At 47.9% G+C, this 21164-nt stretch overlaps 2 protein-coding genes across 15 annotated transcripts in view; both read left to right on the top strand.

Annotated features, from left to right (window-relative positions):
- Positions 1 to 1246: 1246 nt before the first annotated feature.
- On the top strand, positions 1247 to 8061 carry ERAL1 (Era like 12S mitochondrial rRNA chaperone 1). 6 transcript variants are annotated; one of them, XM_082328519.1, is made up of 11 exons: positions 1247 to 1777; positions 2217 to 2369; positions 2472 to 2599; positions 2687 to 2764; positions 2933 to 2979; positions 3346 to 3407; positions 3854 to 3966; positions 4108 to 4500; positions 5008 to 5157; positions 5447 to 5527; positions 5810 to 8061. In XM_082328519.1, exons 1-11 carry the CDS (start codon positions 1486 to 1488, stop codon positions 5885 to 5887), a joined length of 1575 nt encoding a protein of 524 aa, XP_082184645.1. In that variant the 5' UTR covers positions 1247 to 1485; the 3' UTR covers positions 5888 to 8061. The 6 variants fall into 6 exon arrangements, with proteins under 6 accessions (XP_082184645.1, XP_082184646.1, XP_082184644.1 ...); XM_082328518.1 differs by having other exon boundaries at positions 1248 to 1777; positions 6008 to 8061; XM_082328517.1 differs by having other exon boundaries at positions 1250 to 1777; positions 5862 to 8061.
- Positions 8062 to 8765: 704 nt separating this feature from the next.
- Positions 8766 to 21164, top strand: part of FAM222B (family with sequence similarity 222 member B) — a 36702-nt gene continuing 24303 nt past the window's right edge. For 5 of the 9 annotated variants that reach the window (XM_082328515.1, XM_082328513.1, XM_082328511.1 and 2 more), the window contains exons 1-2: positions 8782 to 8860; positions 9435 to 9654. Coding sequence is in view for 1 of the 9 variants with exons in the window: in XM_082328505.1 (XP_082184631.1) it covers positions 8835 to 8860 (26 nt within the window). In the remaining 8 variants the exon portion in view is untranslated. Of the gene's footprint in view, positions 8861 to 9434; positions 9655 to 21164 lie in introns of all 9 variants that reach the window. The other 4 variants (XM_082328514.1, XM_082328503.1, XM_082328505.1 and 1 more) reach the window with 3 other exon arrangements.

Genomic DNA, 21164 nt, shown 5'->3' with positions numbered 1-21164 from the left:
TCCCAGGGAGCTGCTGTCCTGCTCTGGGGTGGTGGGATTGGGGGGCACAAGGAGGGGGAAGGGGGGTGCTGGGATGGGGAGGCCATTGGGAGCCTTCATCCCACTCTGGGGCAGTGGGACCAGGGGGACAAAGATGGGGTGGGGGGTGCTGGGGTTGGGGGGCTATTGGGAGCCTCTGTCCTGCTCCGGGGTATTGGGACTGGGGGGACAAGGAGGGGGCGAGGGGGATGCTGGGATGGGGAAGCCATCAAGAGCCTCCATCCTGCTCCGGGGCGGTGGGATTGAGGGGAAGAAAGAGGGGGTAGGGGGGATGCCAGGGTGGGGAGGCCATTAGGAGCCTCTGTCCTGCTCCAGGACAGCAGGACTGGGGGGACTGGGATGGATTAGGAGGGTGCTGGGGTGGGGAGGCCGTTGGGAGCCTCCGTCCTGCTCCAGGACAGTGGGAGCAGGGGGACAGCGATGGGGTAGGGCAGATGCCGTGGCGGTGGCCCTGGTGCTGTGCTCCCTAATGGTGCTCTCCTCCTGTGCAGGTACTGCTCTCCGGTTGCCCCACAGCATGCTGCCCGCTGCCCCGGGCAGGATATCATCATATACTGTAAGTTCGCTATGAGACACTACAGTATAGATGATGTACTCCCCCGGGCTGCACCCGGCGACCGGCCCAGAGCAGGGGATGCGACGTGGGACCACAGCATGGGGCACGGAGGGATAGGGGACGCGGTGCTGGGACGTGGGACACAGGACACGGGACCGGAGGGACAGGCTCGGGGGGGCCTATGGGGTGGGGAGGCTGGGGAGCCACGGGGCACCCCGAGGTGCGAGCAGCTCCGGTCGCAGCCAGGGACCCGCGGCCGGCAGGGAAACCGTTACCATTACTGAGTTTAGTAATGGTAACGGTTCTGCTGACGGTCGGGCACGCAGCATGGCACGGACACGGGGCGATGGAGCCCGAGCACTGGGCAATAAAGGGGGTTACAGCACCATGGCTCTGTCTTTCCTTCTCCATCACGTCCGCGGGGGGCTCCAGGCCCAGCAGCGGGGCTGGGCCACTGGGTGTACTGGGGTGCAGGGGGGCTTGGGGGACACCGGGGCGCAGGGCGGGACAGGGACACTTGGGGTGCATTTGGGCACGGGGGGGCCAGGATACCTTGGGGTGCAGGGGGGCAGGGGGTGCAGGCAGTGCACCGGGGCTCAGGGGGCACTGGAGAGCAGTGGGGTGTGTTGCAGGGGGCACTGGGGAGAACGGGGAGGCACTGGGGCATGTTGGGGGGGGACTGGGCAGACTTGGGGAGCATTGGGGTGTACTGCAGGGGAGCACTGGGATGCACAGGGTTGCACTGAAGAGGGGAACTGGGAGCACTGGGGCTCACCAGGGAGCACAGAGGAGTAGTTGGATGCATGGGGTTGTTGCGGGGGGCACTGGGCATCCTGGGGTGCACTGGGACGGACTGGGGAGTGCTGTAGGGAGCACTGGGACACACTGGGATGTGTTGTGGGAGGCACTGGAACACACTGGGGTGTGTTGCAGGGGGCACCGGGGCTCACTGGGCTGTGTGTTGGGGCACTGGGAGCACTGGGAACACTGGGCTGTCACCGCCCTGCACCGCCCAGCGGGGCCGGCAGGGGGCGCTCCCACGTTCCCGCCCATCGCCCCGCCCACTCCCCGCCCACGCCAGCCCGCACCGTCCGCTTCCTCCCCACAGGCCCCTGCGGCGGAGAGCGGCGCGCTGGTCCCGCCCGCCTCCTCTCTATGCTCCCCCGCTTTGTGCCAATGAGGGTGGGCGTCGCGCGCGCTCCCACCCTGCCCCGCGGCGCGGCAAGATGGCGGCGCCTGTGGCTGCGGCGGCGGCCCAGGCCGTGCGCTGGGCCGGGAGGGCCGCCGCGGCGGGGCCGCTCCTGCTGGGCCCAGGTGGGGCGGGCGCGACTGGGGGGCCGAAGCCTTGCTTCGGGGGCCGCCGGGGCCGTGAGGCGACGGGCGTGAGGCCGCGGGGCGCGTTTCTGAGGCGAGCCAGGTGGTGGGGCCGCTGCGGAGAGGGGGCGTGAGGCCGGGGCGGCCCGCGGTCGGTGCTGCGGGGCCGGCTCAGGGGCCTTAGGTGCGGGGGGAGCGCTGCCCGGCCGCTGCAGGGTGGGGAGAAAGAGGACGACGCGATTTCGGGGCGTTTTCGGTACATGCAGTCCTTCGGGATGTGCAGTGTTTGCTGCTGCTGCCCTTCCAGCCCGTCTCTCGGAGAGCTGCACCCCGCGGGCTGCCGCGCTCCCTGCCCGCTGGAGTGGGAGCTGCTCGGCGCTGGGCAGCATCCTGGGCCTCCCTGCCAAGAAGCCAGCTGGTGCCCTGGGCCAGCACCCACCGCCTGTCGCCACCAGCAAAGGTGAATGGTACCAGCTGCTGCCCGGGTCCCAGCGCTGTGACGAACCACCCTGACCTGCTGTGGGGTTTTAGCAGTGTTTAAGCTCCTTCTTTCCCCTGGTAGAGGAACAAGATTGCCTGTTACGGGATCAGCCTGACCAGCCCCAGAACCCCAAGGTTTTAAGAATTGCCATCATCGGAGCACCCAACGCTGGGAAGTCCACGCTCTCTAATCAGCTCTTGGGCAGAAAGGTGAAGCTGGGGTGGAGCAACAAGTTCAGGCCGCTAAATCACTTATTTGACACATTCTGGCTGTGTAACATGTTTAATTTCTTATAGGTTTTCCCTGTCTCCCGGAAAGTGCACACAACCCGATGCAAAGCCCAGGGTGTCATCACCTATGAGGACACACAACTGGTAACTTCCAGACCTGCTCCCGCCTGGGGCAGTGGGGAACGTTAGCCAGAAAGTACGGGGTTTTCTCATTTGTATCCCATGAGGTCACTTGTAATTGCACAAATATAAGTTTTAGCTTGGCCACTAACTACACGCAAACTTACAAGATCTGTCTTTTCCTCTTTCTAGATCATTCTGGACACGCCCGGCCTCACTAGTCCCTTTAAAGCCAAAAGGTATCACCACTGTTGTGGGGAGGGTGGGGGGGAGTCCTGTCCATCAAGGTTTGATAAAACTAGAGAGTGATTTTCACTGTGCAAAGTTTGTAAAACAGGAGTGACAGGAATGTGTGTTTTTAGCCTTATTTTGGTCTCTGAGCTTTTTTATTGTTGCAATTTCAGTAGCACATAGAGCCTGTGGAATTCCTTGAGCCTTGTTATGTTTGATTCTGCATATGTGCATGTAACGAGGGATGTCACAGCCCATAAGGCAGCTTTGTGTCAGCTGGGGTGATGGAAAACACTGTTTTCCCCCCTTTTGAGAGGAAGGAGGATGATCGTGATTGAGTGTGTCTGGCTTACTCATTTGCATTTGTCTTTCAGACATAAACTAGATGAAGCCATGCTGACAGACCCATGGGACAGCATGAAACATGCAGATTTAGGTGGGTACTCAACTCCTCTTGGATCAGGCCAAACCCTTTATCTGCCACAGAAATTTACAGCCTTAGAGTTGTGGTATCTGGATGTTTACTGGGCAGCAAAGGCAGCCCTGGGAGCACGAGCTGGTGGGGAGGAGGGAAGGGTAGTGAAAAGACTCGAAATGCTGAGCTGGGGAGGGTGTAAGAATTGCCTGGTGCTAAGGGGAGGCAGCTTGAGTTGATTTAGATGTTGAGTTTTAGCATGTGTGATGCCATTAGGAGGACAGGTATAAACTGCATTTTATTGTTTTATCAATTAAAACACTTCTTTTTGGTTCCACTCATGTGCTGTCCTGGAGAAGAGAGAGAAATAGCAGCAGGAGGGAGGTGACCATAGACTGTAGAGAAGCTGAAAATGAACATTTTTGAAAACATAGGTTCATCGTCTCTCCCTCCCCCTTTTCTGGCAGTTCTGGTTTTGGTGGACGTGTCAGATCACTGGACACGAAACTGTCTGAGCGAGGAGGTGCTGAAGTGTCTTTCTCAGTTTCCCCAGATCCCCAGTGTCCTGGTTCTGAACAAGGTAAATGAGGAGCTTGTTCTGTTGCAGAAGCCTTGTCCTGCAGCTGCCTCCCCTGGGTGGTTTCTTCTGGCTCCTTTGGATCCAGGGCCCAGCTGCCAGCCTCATTTAGGACAAATTCCTGACACCTCTCTCCTATGTTAGGTGGATCTGCTAAAGAAGAAATTCATCCTGCTGGAACTAGTAACTGAGCTAACAGAGGGAATTGTGAATGGAAAGAAACTGGAAGTGAGATCTGCATTTAAACATAATTCCAGTTCTTCGGCAAAGTCTCCTCTTCAAATCACTCAGGCTTCTCCACCTGAGGGTAGGGCCCATGAGTCTCACTGTCTGCAGGAAACAGATCAAGCCCAAGAAGGCTCTAACTTGGCCAACAACGGTGATATGAGCGCTTCCAAGTCCAGTCTTGTCACAGAAGAAGCACAAGGGCCAAAGCGCTATGGACACAGAGATCTAAAAAATATGAAAGGCTGGCCGTACTTCCAGGAGATCTTCATGCTGGCAGCTCTCCGTGGGGAGGAGGTGGATACGCTCAAGGTAACTGCAGTCTGAACTTATGTTACGCTTTGGGACTGGTGTGCTCTTACCCTTGTGGGACCCCAGTACTTCACACCGAGCATCTCCTGTGAGGAAGGAGCTGTTCTTGGCCTGGGACGTGGGGGAAGTGTCACCTGTTGACGTGGAGTACATCCATACTGTGTCTCCAGAGTTTTCTGTACAGAACTCTTATTTGGGGCTCTCCAAACAGCAGCCTGTTCATAATGACGAAGCCACCCAACACATTATCTTTCAGCTACGAGGGATACTATGGGCTTTTATAACTCATACAAACAGCTTTAGGGAGGTGTGATGCTTTGGCAGGGTTTGAGTTTCAGAAGCTTCCCTTTCTCCTTTCCCTGCCAAAGATACTAAACTGCTGCTCTGACACCTGACTAGCAGCAGCATCCTCATAGCGACTCGCTGTAAGATGAGCGCAGGGGTTGGTGGCACCGCGAGAGTGGTACGTGACAACTAAAGGGTGTGATGTGTGTTTCGTGCTGACAGCGGTACCTCCTGATGCAAGCCAAGCCAGGCCCTTGGGAGTTTCACAGCGGGGTCTTGACCAGCCAGTCACCTCAAGAGATCTGTAATAATATCATTAGGGAGAAGATATTGGAGTACCTGCCACTGGAAGTGCCCTACGGCGTGATTCAGGTGGGAAGCATTCGCAAGCAGACTTGCCTTCGAGGTATTTTATTGGAAATACCAGACTAAGTGATGAGAATCCCTTTGTTTGAATTTGTGAAATCTGCCAGACTCTTTATAGGCCTCGTAGGGTGACTTGGGACTTGCACGTCAGGCGCTGTGAGACCCTTTGTGTGTTTGAGGGGGGACCATGCTTGTGTGCTTGTGTCAGGGCACTGAGCTGTCATCTCTGAGGGAGTAGTGTTTGCTGTTCCTGAGGTGCTTGGCAGAATTGCTGAGTTTGTGCTTGCTGTTGCAGGTGACTGAGATGTGGGAGGAAGGACCAAGTGGGGAGCTCCTCATCGTGCAGAACCTTTTGGTCCCAAGGAAGTCTCATATGGTGAGTAACAGAAGAGAGACGGGATGCTGGGGAGCATGAAAGGAGGTTCCCTAGGTGCAGCGCATGTGCATCCTTGCCGTGATCCTCTCTCCCTCCGCTGTGGGGTTTCTGTTGGGAAGAGCCAGGTGCCCGACACAGTCACAGGCTGTTCAGTAACAGCTTACACCTTTCTGAAGTGATCACTTGCCCGTGGTTTGATCTTGGGATTTCTTTAACTGCTGTATCCCCTTTAATTGCTTCTGTGGCTGCACTGTTGTTTTCTTGGGTGATTCCTCCCCGCAGTTAAGCAATGCAAGGATGAGTATGATGATCTGCTCTCTGGGTTTCAATACAGATGATGTTGATTGGAAGAGGAGGTAAGGTTATCAGCAGGATTGCTCAGGAGGCTGGCCAGGACCTGATGAACGCTTTCCTGTGTGATGTCCGCTTGAAGCTCAAGGTGGAGATGAAGAGTTGAGCTCTTTGCGTATGTTTTAACAGCCCTTGAGCTCTGTGGTCATGCGGAGAAACCAGTCCCATTTTCCCCTGTGGGTATCTTGGCACCTTTGTTCAATCCAGAAACAGAGGATGTTGGAATCAATATAGCCGGCTGAAGTAGAATATATTATTCTTTGGGGGAATGACCCAAACTGAAATAAAATCTTCAGACCTTCTGCGGCACCTTATCTTGTGGAAACTGGGGACAGACATCAGAGAACCAGCGGTACATGCGATTCTAGTACTGTGTTTACAGAGCTGTCATCCACTTTTGGCATGTCCAACATCTTTGCTGTCAAGTGTTTGTGCCTGGAAGTTCAGGAGCATCTCCTGTCTTTTAGTGGACAAAGGGTTGCAGTGAAGGATTACCAGCACACATTTATCATCTCTTCTGAAGGCTGAATGACTCCAGCAGTGGTTATGTGGGAGGAAGAGGCTACCCCCACCCACGCGGTGGTCTCATTTCGGCTTTGCTCCCTGCCCTGTTGAAGTTCACGGGTGTGGGCATATGACCGTGCAGGGAGTCAGTATTGCCCAGGCAGCCTGAGCGCAGGGGTTTGCTGGCTAGCTGAAACACGCCATAATGACTGGCTGTGACAGAGGGAGCTCTGAAATGCTCTGTAGATCCTAAAGGCCAGTGGTTTCCAACTCCTGTGTGGGACCCCTTCCTACAGGCTTGCGTGCACCATTCTCTGGCTGACTACCAACTGCTGCTTTTGTTTTGACCTCTTCTGTGTGGTAGTTTGTAAAAGTGCTTGTTCCTTTTCTTTTCCCTGTCATCCTTTCCTCCAACTTCCTCAGCAGTTCGCTGCTCCTGGCATGTGGTACTCACTCCAGAGGGATGGGTCTGGTCACAGCCTCTCCTGAGTCTATTCCTGAGGAAGGGAGAAATGGAACCGTCATCCATGCTCAGTGTGTCTGCGAGCTGCTTCCCTGACCATTGGTGAGAGGAGCAGGGAGGTCAGAGAATGGGCTTGTGAGCATTTGCTGGAGCATATTAATCAGAAAGGGAAACGGAGCAGGGAATGGGTGTCTTTCTGCCTCTCCATGTCTTGTTTCTGGTGCCCAGTGGGGTCCTGCCTGTCCACCCCTCTGGATATTTTGGCTAATGAGTGGTTTGTGGTTGAGTGGTTTGGTCTGAAGATGCCGCTAGCAGCATCTCATAGATAACTTACTGCTTTAGAATGGCTGTTTGTCATGCAAAACTGGAGTGTACCCTCTTTCTTAGGAATTTGAATAATTTGTTGCATCAAAGTTACTTCAAAGCCATTACTCCAGACCAGAGTCGCAGATACAAATGTAGAGGCTGTCACAGCTGAAGAAAAGCCCAAACTGGGAACAGCAGCAGGTTCTGCAGCTCGGGTCTAACGGGATGTGGGGGATGGAGAGCAGCTGGCACAGGTCAGGGTGCAAGCAAGGCTTGGAGGATGGAGGAGCAGGGCTGTATGGAGGGCTGGGGCACCGCGTGCCTCTCTGTGGAGCCCTTGGTGTGGAGCATGGTGGCACTGAATGATGGAGCCTGGCACCACGTGTGCGTGCCCAGGCCCCTGCCCTCCCTGATGGTCCACACGTGGACCTGGTGTTTGGGGCCTTGAGTTTTCGTCTCTGTACGCTGCTGTACTCAGGTGTTTGGAGCACTGGGTAGCTTCCTGCCAGAAATCCAGGTGTAAATCCCTGTGTGCTGTTATAAATTAACATCCCTGAGTGAGGAGGCCCCGGGCTGCTGCCCCGACAGTTAAATGAGGAGATCTGGTGGGGTTTGCAAGGGACTCCCTGCTCCTGCCTGGAACCCAAAGCTGCCGAGCAAATCCTGTGCCCGCTGTCCCTCTGGTGCCACGTCAAGGAGATGCTTTGCAAGCACTGGCAAAAGCCTGTGAAGGATACAACAAAGCCGCTGAAGGATACAACCACCAGGAATGCAAGATCACCTGAAAGCCACGTTAAGAAGCCTCCAGAGAGGTGCCTGCTGGCCTGCGTTGTTTCCCCCGAGCAGGGGACACCGTGGTCCCTTGAATGCTTCTATCCGACTTTTGTATTTTCCTTGTAATAAAATGAGGTCCCAGCACAAGCGATTGTTCTCATCTCCTTTCTTCCTCCCCATCAGCCAGACCTTGCAGCTGCCACCTTCCATTCACTTTATTCTGACTAAAACCAGGACACTTTTATGTCTTTCCTCCTTTCTTCCCAGCTGGCCTCAGATCCTGTTTCTGTGACTTCTGAAGGTTACACCTGGGGGCGTTGGGGTGGGGAAAGCCGGGTAAGCGTGCTTTGAGGGGTCGTGCTTTGGAGGTGGGAGGCGTTTCGTCGGGTGGGGGCACAAGGGGGAGGCCGTTCCCTTTCTGCACGTGGAGGCCAGGATGGCACCGGGACGCTGCAGAGCCGCTTCCCGAGCTTCTTCCAGGCAGGAGAAGGGATGGAGCCAAGCACCCAGAGCCGTGGCCTAGGAGCGATAGAAATGCTCCAGGTGTGAAGTCTCTCCTGCTCATTCATGGCGTTTGGTAATTAGGTTAATTAGCACGTTGCAAGCCAATCGCAGCGCTGGAGTCTGCCGCGGGACCCCCCCGCTTCCCCCGCGGGGCCGGGCCGGAGCCCCCGCCCCTCCCCGCGCTGCTCGGCGCCGTCTGCGCCACCGTGCGCCGCCAGGGGGCGGCGCGGTGCGCCGCTCCCCGCCCTTCCCCCGCCAGGAGGCAGCCGCGCATGCGCGGGGCGGGGCGGCGGGGCCGTTGGCGGACAGCGCGCATGCGCGGGAGCGGCTGGCGCAGCCACCACGGCGAGAGCGGGCGGCGGCGGCGAGCGGCGGGGCCGGTACGGGCACAGCGGCGGCGGCGCCATGAGGCCCGGGCAGGGGCACCGAGAGTAAGTACGGGCGGGCGGGCGGGCGAGCGAGCGGCTCGTCGTCTCACAGGGCGGCGGGACCGGCGCGGCCCCCCCCCCCCCCATTGTCCTTCCCGGGTGTCCCCTCCCCCCATCCTCTGAGGCAGCGTGAAGTATCCCTGCTGTCGCGACCCTCCCCCTGTCGCGACAGCGCTGCGGGGCCGCTCCCGGGAGGCGGCTGAGGGACGGGACGCGGGGGTGGCAGAGCCTCCCGGGAGCGGCCCCGGCCCACCCGCCTCTCCGGGGGCCTCCTCCCCTCAGTCCGGAGCTGCACGGCTCGTCCTTGTGAGGAGACGAGGCGGGGAGCAGGCAGCCCGCCTAGGCCTCCCTGCAACCCCGACACCTGGAGCTTAAAATACCTTTCCCTTGGTATGAAATACACAGCGGGAATCGCGATAATACGTCAGCCGTCGCGACAGAGAAATGCCTTCAGGAAAAAGGGGGGGGTTGCCGTTGCAGTGTGTGCAAATCCTTTGTGTAATTCTTTCCCAGGAAAAGTGTCTTTTTGCAAGAGGTATCGTTAATACGTTTCTCGTCGTTTTTATTTCCTACCAAGCATTTTTCAAGCATCTTCACACAAGCACGAAGAAAACTGCAGAGCTTGACTTATCTGTTTTCAGTCCGCTCGTGCAAGCAAAGTACTTAAATGCCTCTGGTTATGCAGCATATGATCCTCCCAGAGCAGCACCTGCGAGGACTTACAGACGTGTTTTATCCTCCTCTTGGTACTGCCTCTCATTGCTCGGTACAAGTTTTAGGATAAATTGCAGATGCAGGTTAGTTAATTCAGTAATAATTCCTTGCACTCACTTCTTATCATAGTCCTAATTATTTCTTTTTTTAATCACAAAGTCTCAAGAAAACATAAGCTTATTTGGAAAACTTTTTACAACGATACTTTTAGCCCTCTGTTGCACGAACCCAGTTCTTTGTTGAACTGGTAGCTGCAGGAGAGCACGCTCTCAGTAGATGAGGTTGGGTTCCCAAGTGATGTCATTTGCACTGGAGCAATGGTGATGACTTTGTGATTGAATAAATTCTACTGGACATGTCGGGCTTCGTGATTTTGTGCGTGCGCTGTAGAAACTCTGTCTGATTCAGCAGCCGACTGAGAAAATTCTGTGATCGGTGCTACGTAGGCAGTAAGAGAATATAGTGATGATAGTTGCTTTTTCCTTTCAGCGCGCGTATTTCTGATCAGGTCTTTTCCAGCTAAAGAATTGGAACTTGTTAGAGTCTATTCATTTAAGTAAATACATAAAGCAGTGGGGAAAGACACTGTTGAAGCATATTACAGATATTAGAGGCAGAGAGAGCAGGCTCTCCCAGCCAGCAGCCTGGGGAGTGACGGATGCAGGGAGAGCATACAGGTGGATCTGGCGTCCTGTAAAGCTAGTACAGAGGGTCCGAAAACTCGGGGGGAAAAAAGCAGTGACAACAGAAAGCAAGCAGCAGTGAATTAACTGATCAGTAATTTTTAGTAGAGGAAGGCCTGGATCAAAACCAAGAAAGATTCAGAACAAACAGAGGGTAAGATTTGCAATAAATAAAGGGTCTAAGCTTTTGGGGAAAAATGCTTCTATAAAAGAAAAGCTGTTTATTTTTTAAATTATATTTACACTCTGCAGTTGGGTAGAATTTCTGAGGTGAAGAAATCGGAGCTTGACCCTTTTCTGGGGGAGTCACAGGTCGAGCTGGAGCTAGAAGATGGGTTGATGAATAGGCTGTAATTTACAAGCATTGCTTCAAATATTTTCAATATTTCTCAACTATTTTAAGAAGCCATATTGCGTTCAAGCCCAGCCAGCCTGATAGTCTAGAGAGAGGAAGGATGTGTATTGCTGGAACAAGAATTAAGCAAAAATAGATAAATCTGACATAATGGATGACAAGGGAAAGATGATTGCTGAAAGATGCTGGCACGCTCTCTGTTCCTTCATGCTTGGCATATATTTTGTTATGTTACATGGCTTTTGAAGTGTAAAAAAAGAAAGGAAAAAAAAAAAGAAAAAATCTCATTTTGTGCTGAGATGAAAGAAAAAACAGGTGCTTAAATTCTATTAAGGATCAGCTTTGATACTGACATTAAGTAGTGACCTTACTTACGGTTACCCCGCTGTCATTTTGCGCATTTCTCAATAGAATAAATAATGTGCTTAGCACCAAATAAATACCATTTAATAAGATGGTATTTTTGCTCCCCCTTTCACTTCACATTGCAAACAGATTCACACTTTCCCTGCTTGAGCGCAGCCTGGGGTGCTGTTTCTGTTAATAACATTGAAAAATATATTGGAGAATGTCCACATAGTATTGTTTTTTCTCCAAACGTATTGTTTTTTTTCCAAATGTAGAATTAAGGAACCCTTATGTTCTCTGTAACTTGGATATTTGCCTTCATTTAAGTCTTATTTGTATTTGTTTCAAGTTGTCCTCTGATAGATAAGCTTTTATATCTGTGTTTGCTTCTGGGCACTGTTACCAGATCAAGAGGCGAAGTAAGGATTTTGTCAAGGACTGAAGTATCTGTGTTTCCCAGAAATGCAGACTATTGTACGATGTACAGGAGCCTTAGCTTGTATCCTCACCAGCACTCGCTGAAGTGCCTGGACGTGGGATAGAAACTTCTATAGGTGTTTCCTCCCCAGTGCAATACTTTTCTTTTTCACCTTGGTTTGTCCATTCGTCTTTATTCTTTGTTTTTGACCTCGACTCATTACTGGCCGGCAGGTGGGGTTGGGGAGAGTAGGAGGTAGAGGTGGTTGCCCTGACTGCCTGACCCCAAAGCCTCCATCACTGAAACATTTTGTATTCTGTGTGTTGCTGGTGCGCTTATCGTCAGCGAGGTAATAGTGAGGGGAGTTACTGATTTATGAGGATGGGAGATGAAGTAATGTCCATTCTGTATTTCTCTAAAGCTTGGTAATTTCCAAGATTCTGGGATTTATGGAATTACTAAATATACCAGTGAGAACATAGCCACAGCCTGACTTGCTTGATTTATTTAACAGATGATCAGAACTTTTAAATAATTGCTTTAAGAACTTGTAGTTCACTGAAATACTACACCCAACAGTTGAGTAACCTGTCACTCCGTTGTGTTGTAGACTGTAACTGGGGCCTGCTGGCTCCTCTAAGGCTATTTATGGGGTACGATGCTCCTGAAGATGAGTAAAGGTTTCACAGTTTTCTGCATCTGTAATAGAGTGTATCACCCCACTGCTTTCAATTTTCAGCATTTTAAACGTTTTCAAACTGGGAAGTTAAGTGAATAATTTAAATTTTTATTCCTTGTGTGGTATGCCATATTCCCATTTTCCCATTGTATTTTGTGATTCGTATTAAAATCTTAACCATAATAGTCTTTGAGCAATTTTTCTTTTAATTGCAGAGCATTAGTTTGAATGCTAAAATGAGTTTGTCACACTATTCATCTTTCTTCTTCCTAAAAAAAATTGCTTTCCAAGTACTGATTCAGCTGCTGGGGAACAGAGCTCCTGAAAAGGCATTCTGCTGACTGGCATCCAGAAAAGGTGTTTTTAACTTTGCCCAAAGATATTTTTCCAATGGGTTGTATTCCTCAAAAGCTAAGCTTACTATCCCAAATAGGCATAGCTTGGCCTTGGTCTTGTCTATACCTGGAGCTGACAGAGACCGGTGTGTTCATCAGCTGCCACTTTCCATGTTTTTAGTAATTTGATTTAAATAGACACTTAAAGAAACAACAAAAACTGTGGTCCATGGCTGATCTGACTTTATATAGACCCTATGGACCCCTCTTCCTTAATTTGGTACATTCTGTCTTCATGCCTCCTGCTCATTTTGTACTTGGTATGTTGTTGCTATAATTATTCTCCCGTTGTGCTCAGGAATTATGCATAGTTTATGTATTCCTATTGCTTAACTTGTTTATACTGTTTGAAGATTAGTCTAAGTTTCCAGAGTTCATGAAGAAAATGGCGGTATTTCATTATCGGCATAATTTCACAAGAACGTTGTTTGGCTGCAGTCTGGCTGGGGTGTATTACTTGGGGTGTGCTGGGATGAAAACTGGGAGAGATTTTTAATGTAAGTTTTCAAGTCCTGGGCAGTGATTCTGGTCTGCTGGACGGTGTTGTGCTTGGAATGCGTGGAGCAGTTGAGTTGAACCTCTAGGTTGTTGATGTACTTTGAGATAACTGGACTGCTCCAGGCTTTTAAATGATACATTGATGGGTACGCTACAGGGATATGTGTTAGAAAACAGGTTTTCTGTAAATGCAGCACATCTGAGGCAAACTTTTAAGTAAAATTCTGTTGAATTAGGTGACAGATCCTGCCTGGAGTGGGAGCAGGCACTGTAGTGTCTTCGGTGTGCAATGAGTGAGAAGGTGTTTTAATTTCTTACGATGTCTGTAGTAATGTGATGCAGAAAAGGTGAACCATGAAAGTCAAGCTATTTTTAATATTAAAAAAAAAAAAAAAGGGCAAAAAATGATCTACCAAGTGATATGTTGCTGATGTCTGTAGTGCGGCCAACCCAATTAAGGTGCCGTATATTGTTTCCAGCAGGATTCTGATTGTTTCTAATTTGGGAACCATGCGAGAGCAAGTGGAAACAGGTGAAATGACATGCTTTGCTATTCGGAATGGATCTAGCATCCAGCTGTTTTCTGTAATTTCACTTCTTGTACTTGGGCAATCTCTCTGTCCTGTGCCTCGCAGCTAAGATGGTAGCCATGCGCAGCCTTCCCAGGTGATTTCTTCCTATATGGTGGGTGTGGGGTTCCTGGCAGAAAAAAAATGATTTGCTGCTATAGGGAGAGCACAGGGCAGTGGAAGAGAAAAAAAAATCCTGCATGTTTTTACTTGGTAAAATATTGCGTAAGTCAGTGTTCGGTGCTGTGGATTTTTTTTTTTTTTTCATTTCCTGACCCCAGCGTATCCTTTGCTGTATCCTGCTATCCCTCTTGTTGCCTTCATGGTGTTAAACTTTGAGCGTGCGTTTTACAAGACTTGTGTATCGCAGTCCTGTCCTTTCCTGTGGCTGTTGCCTTGCCACTCATTTTGTTCCTTTCTGTAGGCAGTTTCTGCACGCAGAATGCTTTGAAAAATGTTGTACAATTACTGCCTCAAGCCAATACCATGTGTATATATAGTTTAAATTTTGTTGGATGGAGATAGCATTGTATGAGCCTTTTTAAAAAAAAAAAAAAATGACGCAGATGCTCCCACTCTCCAAAGTAAACTTCCTCCTCTGCTAATCTTTTTTTAAATCTGGAATGGAAAAAGCATACATTTTTAACACCTGGAAAGGGGAGCCCTTCATGCCTACTTTATTATTATTCTATCCAGCATTGCTCTTCATTCATCCTTCTATTTGGTCATTGTTTTTCTTAATTTTTTGTCTTCTAAGCGAGAGGAATGTCGCATGCTTTGGCTTCATTGTGGACAGGGAAAGTTAGGTATTTGCCTGCCCTTCTCTTCCAGCTCATCAATCTGTTGTAATTCTGGGTTGTTTTTTTTCCTTCAGCTACAGAAAAGCCCTCGGCTTTTGCCTAGAATGAGTAACGTGTTCCTAGAGCTGGTAATTCATGCATCCTTTGACTTTAAATTGTTCACAACTATGCTGAGCATTTGTGAATGAGCTCGGAGGAAAATCAATGTGTGAAAAGGCCAGAGCAGGCGAGGGAAAACAGCTCTTCCAGAGCCTTTTTCCTGGTCACACCATTGCCTGATTTTTAGTTTTCCTGTCTGTGAACTCTTCAGTGTTTATATTTAGAGATGGCTTGTTTTGGAACAAGTCACTTTCAAGATCGTTTCCAGAAGATTTGTGTGTAATTTAATCCCATTCAGGTTTGCTGCTCTGATCTGTGTTTAGCTTGTTCTGTGAGACTTCCTCCCTATATCTCTCCTAGTATTTTCTAGAAATTTGGGGTTTTTTTCCTAGTCAAAACTGCAGCAGCATTTATGAAGCCTTTTATACCTTTTCTATTCCCTGTTCCTATTCATTGACAAGGTGGTATTTTTAGAATTGTTATTCTGTTAAAATAGCCTGAATGTTTAAAAAATGTAACTTCAATTTCTCTGAAGGATCTCATTAGTGATTATTATTTAAATACCTAGAAATGGAATGCGTGTACTTTAGAAATTAGCCTGAATAATATATTTAATATTTCTGATGTATATTCTCTCATATTTACTACTCATTTCCAGCACAGCTTAGTTTAATATTTCAGGGCATCTTCTTTCTTGCAGATTATCTATGAGTGAAGTTGCCGATGAAGAACCAAAAAAAGGCTTCTCAAAACATGACAGTACGACATAACATTTCAACCATTTAAATTTAAGTCAAGGCAGGAAAGAATTAAGATTTTACATACTTCCATCTAGTGTGCGTGAGGGAAATTGCATCCACGGTTAAAATCCCAGTCGTTCTCCTAGCAGTTCCAGTTGAGCAAGGATCATGTCATCCATTGGTCTTTGTTAAGCAGTTACTGCTGATAAACTGTGTAGCATCCCAGGGCTGGCAGATTCTAGCTCTAAGTATTTATGTGGCGGTAGCTTTGTGATGTCCATAAAATGGCGACACACTAAGTTTAAGAAAAATCCCCTTTCACCATGTGGCGCTCATACTCTCCTTCAGTGTGTTCTGCTCTATTTACTTGTCATTCTGTGCTAGAATTTCAGCTGTTTGATTTATGACTTATTGCTATTGAAATAAAATTAAAGTGGCTGTTCAGTTATTTAAGAGCCAATTAAATCTGATTTTATTCTGATGTAACATTTCCAATGAAAGTGCATAAAACGCAGTCTGTGGAGGAAAGTTAGATCTAAAAATGTTTAGTGTTTATTTTTTATAATCTGTGCTTTAGGCGGCTTGGCTTGCCGAATAAAGTACATTGCAATCTCACAGCAGTGAGTTCAGATGTTAAAAGTTACTCTATGTAAGAAAGTAAAACAGTTTTAGTGTTTTCAGTGATCCTATATGAACCTTTAGCCACAGCTGCTGGTTGGAGAATGTATTCAACTAGAAGAAAGGAATTTCTCTTGTTTGCAGTGCTTTCAGAAAATGTAATTTATTTACTAGCCTTTGGTGACTTTCAAAGGTAGAAACAAGGGGTCTTCTGGGACTCGCATTTCTCAAATCATGGGCTGTACTGTCTTTAGGGATCAGCGTATATATTAGTTGAGTTTGCAGTATCAGAATGTGCTAATTACTGTGAGGTCCACTGCTCACGGGGGATGCTCAGGATGAGATGCTTTGAGAAATGTAACCCAAGAACCTCAGGCAGTTCCTGCAGGACAGAGATGCGTTGTTTTTAGCGTGGTGTTGGGGAGCCGAGTTCACTCTTAACAATCTGGTGGGGCGTGGACATGCCAATGATACCAGAAAATACCCTGCCGAGTCTTGCAGTCGTGAATTGTGTTAGCAATAAATACAGCAAGTGGAGAATGAACAGGTACTTTTCATTATGTGTGGCAATTAAAATGTATCTCTTGATTGCGGCATTTCTTGTTAGGAGAAATGACAATGCCAATCGCAGTTTTATTTTGACAATTTAACATTGTACATTATGTCTTCTATGGGCTGGGAGGGTGCTGGCTGAGACGATTTCAATATTAAGGGTCTGGTTTGCCTTATTTTTTATTAAAAATAAATCACATTGATGCGGATATAATTTTATTTCTAACTAGACAAGCCTGCACTAGCCAGCTCTCAGGTTTGTGGCGTCTGTCTCCGACAAGATCACAGATACAGAGAAAATGATTTATTTTAGTTTCCAATGCTTAGATAAAACTCTGGTTTTGTGCAGATGGCACTGAAAGGATAAAACATAGCTCAGATGAATTTGTATAAGGCACCACGTATTTGTACCAGAATCCAAATCGTCAGTACCTCAGTAATATTGAGATTTATACTACTATCATAGTAGCCTGTTTTTTTTCAGCAGATAGAATTAATCGGCACGTGTAGAGGTCAGTGGGGTTGGTGTACTCTGGTCTGGCTGCTCCGTGCATCTTGGTGGGGAGCTTCCAGCTGCCCAGTCTGGTACTCTGAAGAGCTCTTGGGAATTGTTCAGTTGACATTAGAGAATGCTTTGGGGTTTTTGGATGGAAAACGTTCAGAGCGGTGCAGAGCAGGAGCGTGAGGATGCTTGGCTTTTTGGAGAGGGTTGGAGACGGTACAAGTTGTTTGCGAGGGTACCTGCTCCTCCGTCAAAGGCTTTTATGAGATGCTTTAGTGGAGCGTGATAAAGAAAATTCTGATAGCTGCACTAATTCTAAATAAATGTTTACTAAACAACATTAATGGATTTTAAATGTTTTTAGGAATAGTTATTAGTCCTTCAGTCTTGTATGGTAAAGGGAGTTTTGTCTCAATGGGGGGCTGCCATTTTAATGCTTCCTGGCAGGAGGCCTATTTTGATCATGCAAATTAGGTTGGAAAAAGTAGGCTAAGCCATTAAAAAGTAGGAGAGATCATGAAATGTTAAATTTTTAAGGTGACTGTTTTTCTAATTATTTACATTTTTGTTATCATCGGTTGCGTATGTCACTTCATTTTCCTTAATTCTCACGTCCTCATCTCTTAATGCTGTCAACCTCAGTGCTGGTTGCTCTTGCATCCACTGCTCAAAATGGAAGTCGTAGTCCGTTGGCTATTTTATTCCCAGCAAGGTGCTTAGAAATATTACCACGTGGTTTGTTCTGTTGTATAATTAGAAATGCAGATACAGACTTCTTTGTTGCACCGTGGTTAATTTTTTCTATCCTGTTAACATTAATAAGAACTGAAGGTTAAACTTGGCTTATGTAAACTCTGGGTATTTGCAGGATGCTTTTTGGCAAGGGAATTAATTCTGGCAGTAAGAAACGGGCACATGTGCAAATGGGTGAGGATCAGAGCCCGTGCCCAGAAAACTGGATCTCCAGTGAGAAGACACAGGTTTTCACCAGGGTGATCTTGTTATGGGCTCCACCTTCCCCATCAGTTTCTGGCTGGGGGGACGAGCCGCTTACCAGCAGAGTGGAGCACGGGGTCCCGCTGGGGATGTGGGGAAGAGCCCCCCACTACCCCTCCTGGCCGGCACGTGGACCCCGTGGCCGCCATCCTGCAGAAACACTGCAGCCTGTCCTTCGCGTCCCACTCGTCCAGGCAACGAGTGCATCAGCAAAATAACCGTCTTGGTGCCGGCTAGCTTGCGAGCTTCATTTAATCCTATTAAATTTTAATAGAAAATTAATATTAAGCTAGCATACTTCTAACTTGACTTTGCCTGTGCGCCGAAAGACCCCCGGTTTGTGTTTGCTTTGGAGCAGAAGACTGTTGGATCCTGCAGGAGCGAGACCCTTCTGGCAGAGCCGGCAACCGGAGCAGCGTGGGGCTCTGAGCTGGGGAACGCATCTTTGTAGGGCTGTCACCTTCAGCAAATGCAGCAGTAGTGCCCTGTTCCGCTTCAGTGATCACAAATGTTGGTTGGATTTCAAATGTATATCTCTAAAAGTAGCGCTCTGCGGTGGGGTGTTGTTTGTGTGCCGTGCTGCTTGGATAAACTGAGGGGAACTGGGGATTTCCAGCTAAATGTGTGCAACAAGTGTATTGTGTGTCGATTAGCACAGAGCTGACCTGACTGGTGTCTGGTGGAAAATGCCAAGAGTTGAATACCAGTTTTATGAGGACTTCAGTAAATATTAATTTAAGCGATTTAGGGTTTCTGTTGGTGAAAAAAAGCATGTCTTTAGTTGCTGTTTTCACTAGGAGCTAATAAAGGAGAGTTGTGCTGGAGATGGAGAGTTTGTACCCAGCCACCCAACTGTGGCTTTGCTACAGTTGATGTTCTGTAGCCTCCAAAACAGTAAACTTGAAACAGGAAGGTCTGCTCTGTGACTTGATGGTATCTTTCTTGTTAAGATAGATTCTGGGAAAGTGAGCTGCATTCCTTAGCTCTTGCAAACCTTTTTAATTGTTTTTTCTCACAACCTTAGCCTGATCTTATCATGTAAGTAATTGTTGCATCATATTTGCTTTATTCTCTCTACTGGGAAGTCAGAGATAATTGCTTTATACCTTTTAATGGGAAGTGTTTGGGAAGCCTGTTACCTCCAAGATGTAGATGAGCAGTGCAGTGACTATTGCAACACTTGCATTTCTCCCAGCTTTTCTGGAGCTCGACGGGCAGCGAGCGGAAGGGAGGCATGGATGGCTGGCACTTTCTCTAGAATTGAGTAGCAGCCATAAAGTTACTCGGTGTTTTAGACTCCGTCATAAAAGTAAAGCTACCAGCTCTGATGTGCCTTGTATTTAGGTATATCTCATCTGTGGGAATATTCAGCCAGACTTTCCTTACAAAGTAGTATTATATGGTATTAATTATTCATAGTCAGTTTAATTCTTCTTTCTTGCATATTTAATTGTAATAGCATGCTGAATGTCACAGTGATTTCCCAGAAGATCTGTACACCAAAGCAAAACCATTCAGGTATATAGTCTTAAATATGTCTGTGCTAATCTTTGTTGTTTAATTTTGGAGCAGAATGGGATATTATCAGATGTTTCTTGTAGAGAAACAATTATGCAAAATCATGATTTAGCTTAATCTTTTCAGCTATGTTCTTCGAGCTCAAATAGCTGCTTTGATTTTCACTGACGTTTGTGTTGTCTTGCTTATTTTATGAGGAAAAAATGCTTAATGGGAGGGGAGGACATGACTTTTGTTTTCTTCTTTGAAGGGAGGAACCTCTGTCAAAGACTTTGAAAGTGCCAATCGATTCCTTCCAGAGGTGAAGGAAGGGAATAAGATTTTTATTGAGTTTTTTTCAGTGATCAGAATAGCAATGCCAAATGCTTGTGTGATTAAGATTTTTTTTTTTTTTTTCTTTTTAACAACTAGGATGGGCTCTTAATGCTTGATGTGAGAAAATATTGGAGGCACAGGAACTGCAAATGCATTCACAATTTGATTTGCATTACCTCGTTCTAGAGCTGTTTCATGCTTGTGAGGCACTTGGTGAAACCAAATCCCTCGTGTTTGGAGAGCAGGATTGTTCTCTGAGATTTACTGTAGGAGTTTAAACTTCTGAAAAATCTGTTTACAATGTGTCTGAACTGGAGTATAGAGGACACAGTAGAGACTGTTATCTGTTTACTGCTCAGATAAGGAGGTGGAATAGATTGCTGGCCTGTTTCTGAACTCTGCTTAATGAATGGTTGCTAGGCAAATTGCATCTCAATCAGCTTAATCCTCAAGATGTCATTTACAGGTCTACTCTTTGTGAGGGCCGGAACCGTGTGCTTTCAAACTACACAGGCCAGAAATTGCTAGCATCGCAGCTTAGAATAGCTTGTTCAAAAATTCAGTGTACATGTGTTGCTGAGCTGCCCAATTTAAAGTGCCTGCTGTTACAGGGCCGTCATTGCATGGCCATGCGCTAGATGAGACGTTTGGTGATAGACAGGAGGCAGCAGCATCCTTAGCACCATTTCTTGATCGGTACAGCATACATCATAATGTTTTGACACTGGATTAATGTGAAAGAAAACATTTCTAAACGGGGACTGCACTGCTGACGTGACGAAAGGTATTTCTGTTTTGGCCAAGTTTGCTCAGAGCCAGGTGTGATTTCGGGGTGTATACATGGTACATGATTAACTTTGGCAAACAGGTGAAAATGGGAGGTGGTGTTACCTGGCACAGGGCAGGGAGCTGGGGCTGGCCTTGATGAGAGATCGCTAATTGGGAGAGGGCATGGGCTGGTTGTATGAAGGCTTCAGCCTGCCTCTGAAACAGTGGACTTTCTCCTGCAGCATCAGGAGAGAGCCAATTAATTGCATATGCTGGTATGTGTGTTGCCCACATACATTAGGCTCATGATTTAGTCCAAAGGAAAAAGTTTCCTAACGTAGTTAAGCTTTAACAGTCTCTTTGTAAAGAAAGATAACGAGATACTTGTTTTTATTGGTTTCCCATGACAGCAATTAATCTTGTTGCAGGCAGAGCATTGTTCTTTGCATGGCTACACCTTCCTTTCCTTTGAAATATATCCTCTCTGTGTGCTATATGTTATGACACTGAACACTGTAAATGCAAACTGGAAAAGACTGGACTTGTTGAATGCTAAAGACTTCTAGAACTGTTTATGGTCACAGTGTGCTGATATGAAATGTCCTTCACGTGGCACAGTTATTAAAGGTGCAGGTGAAAGCGTAGTGTGTGAACTTTGCAGTGCTTGCATAGCTTGGATGCGTGCAGCTTTTGTGTTATTCAAAAATAGTGTTACAATTTTAGGAAGAGATTGTATTAAA

Source organism: Platalea leucorodia (assembly GCF_965183815.1).
Source record: "Platalea leucorodia genome assembly, chromosome: 16".
NCBI lineage: Eukaryota > Metazoa > Chordata > Aves > Pelecaniformes > Threskiornithidae > Platalea > Platalea leucorodia.
Note: the sequence above shows the minus strand (reverse complement) of the source record. Positions and strands in the feature narration are given on the sequence as shown.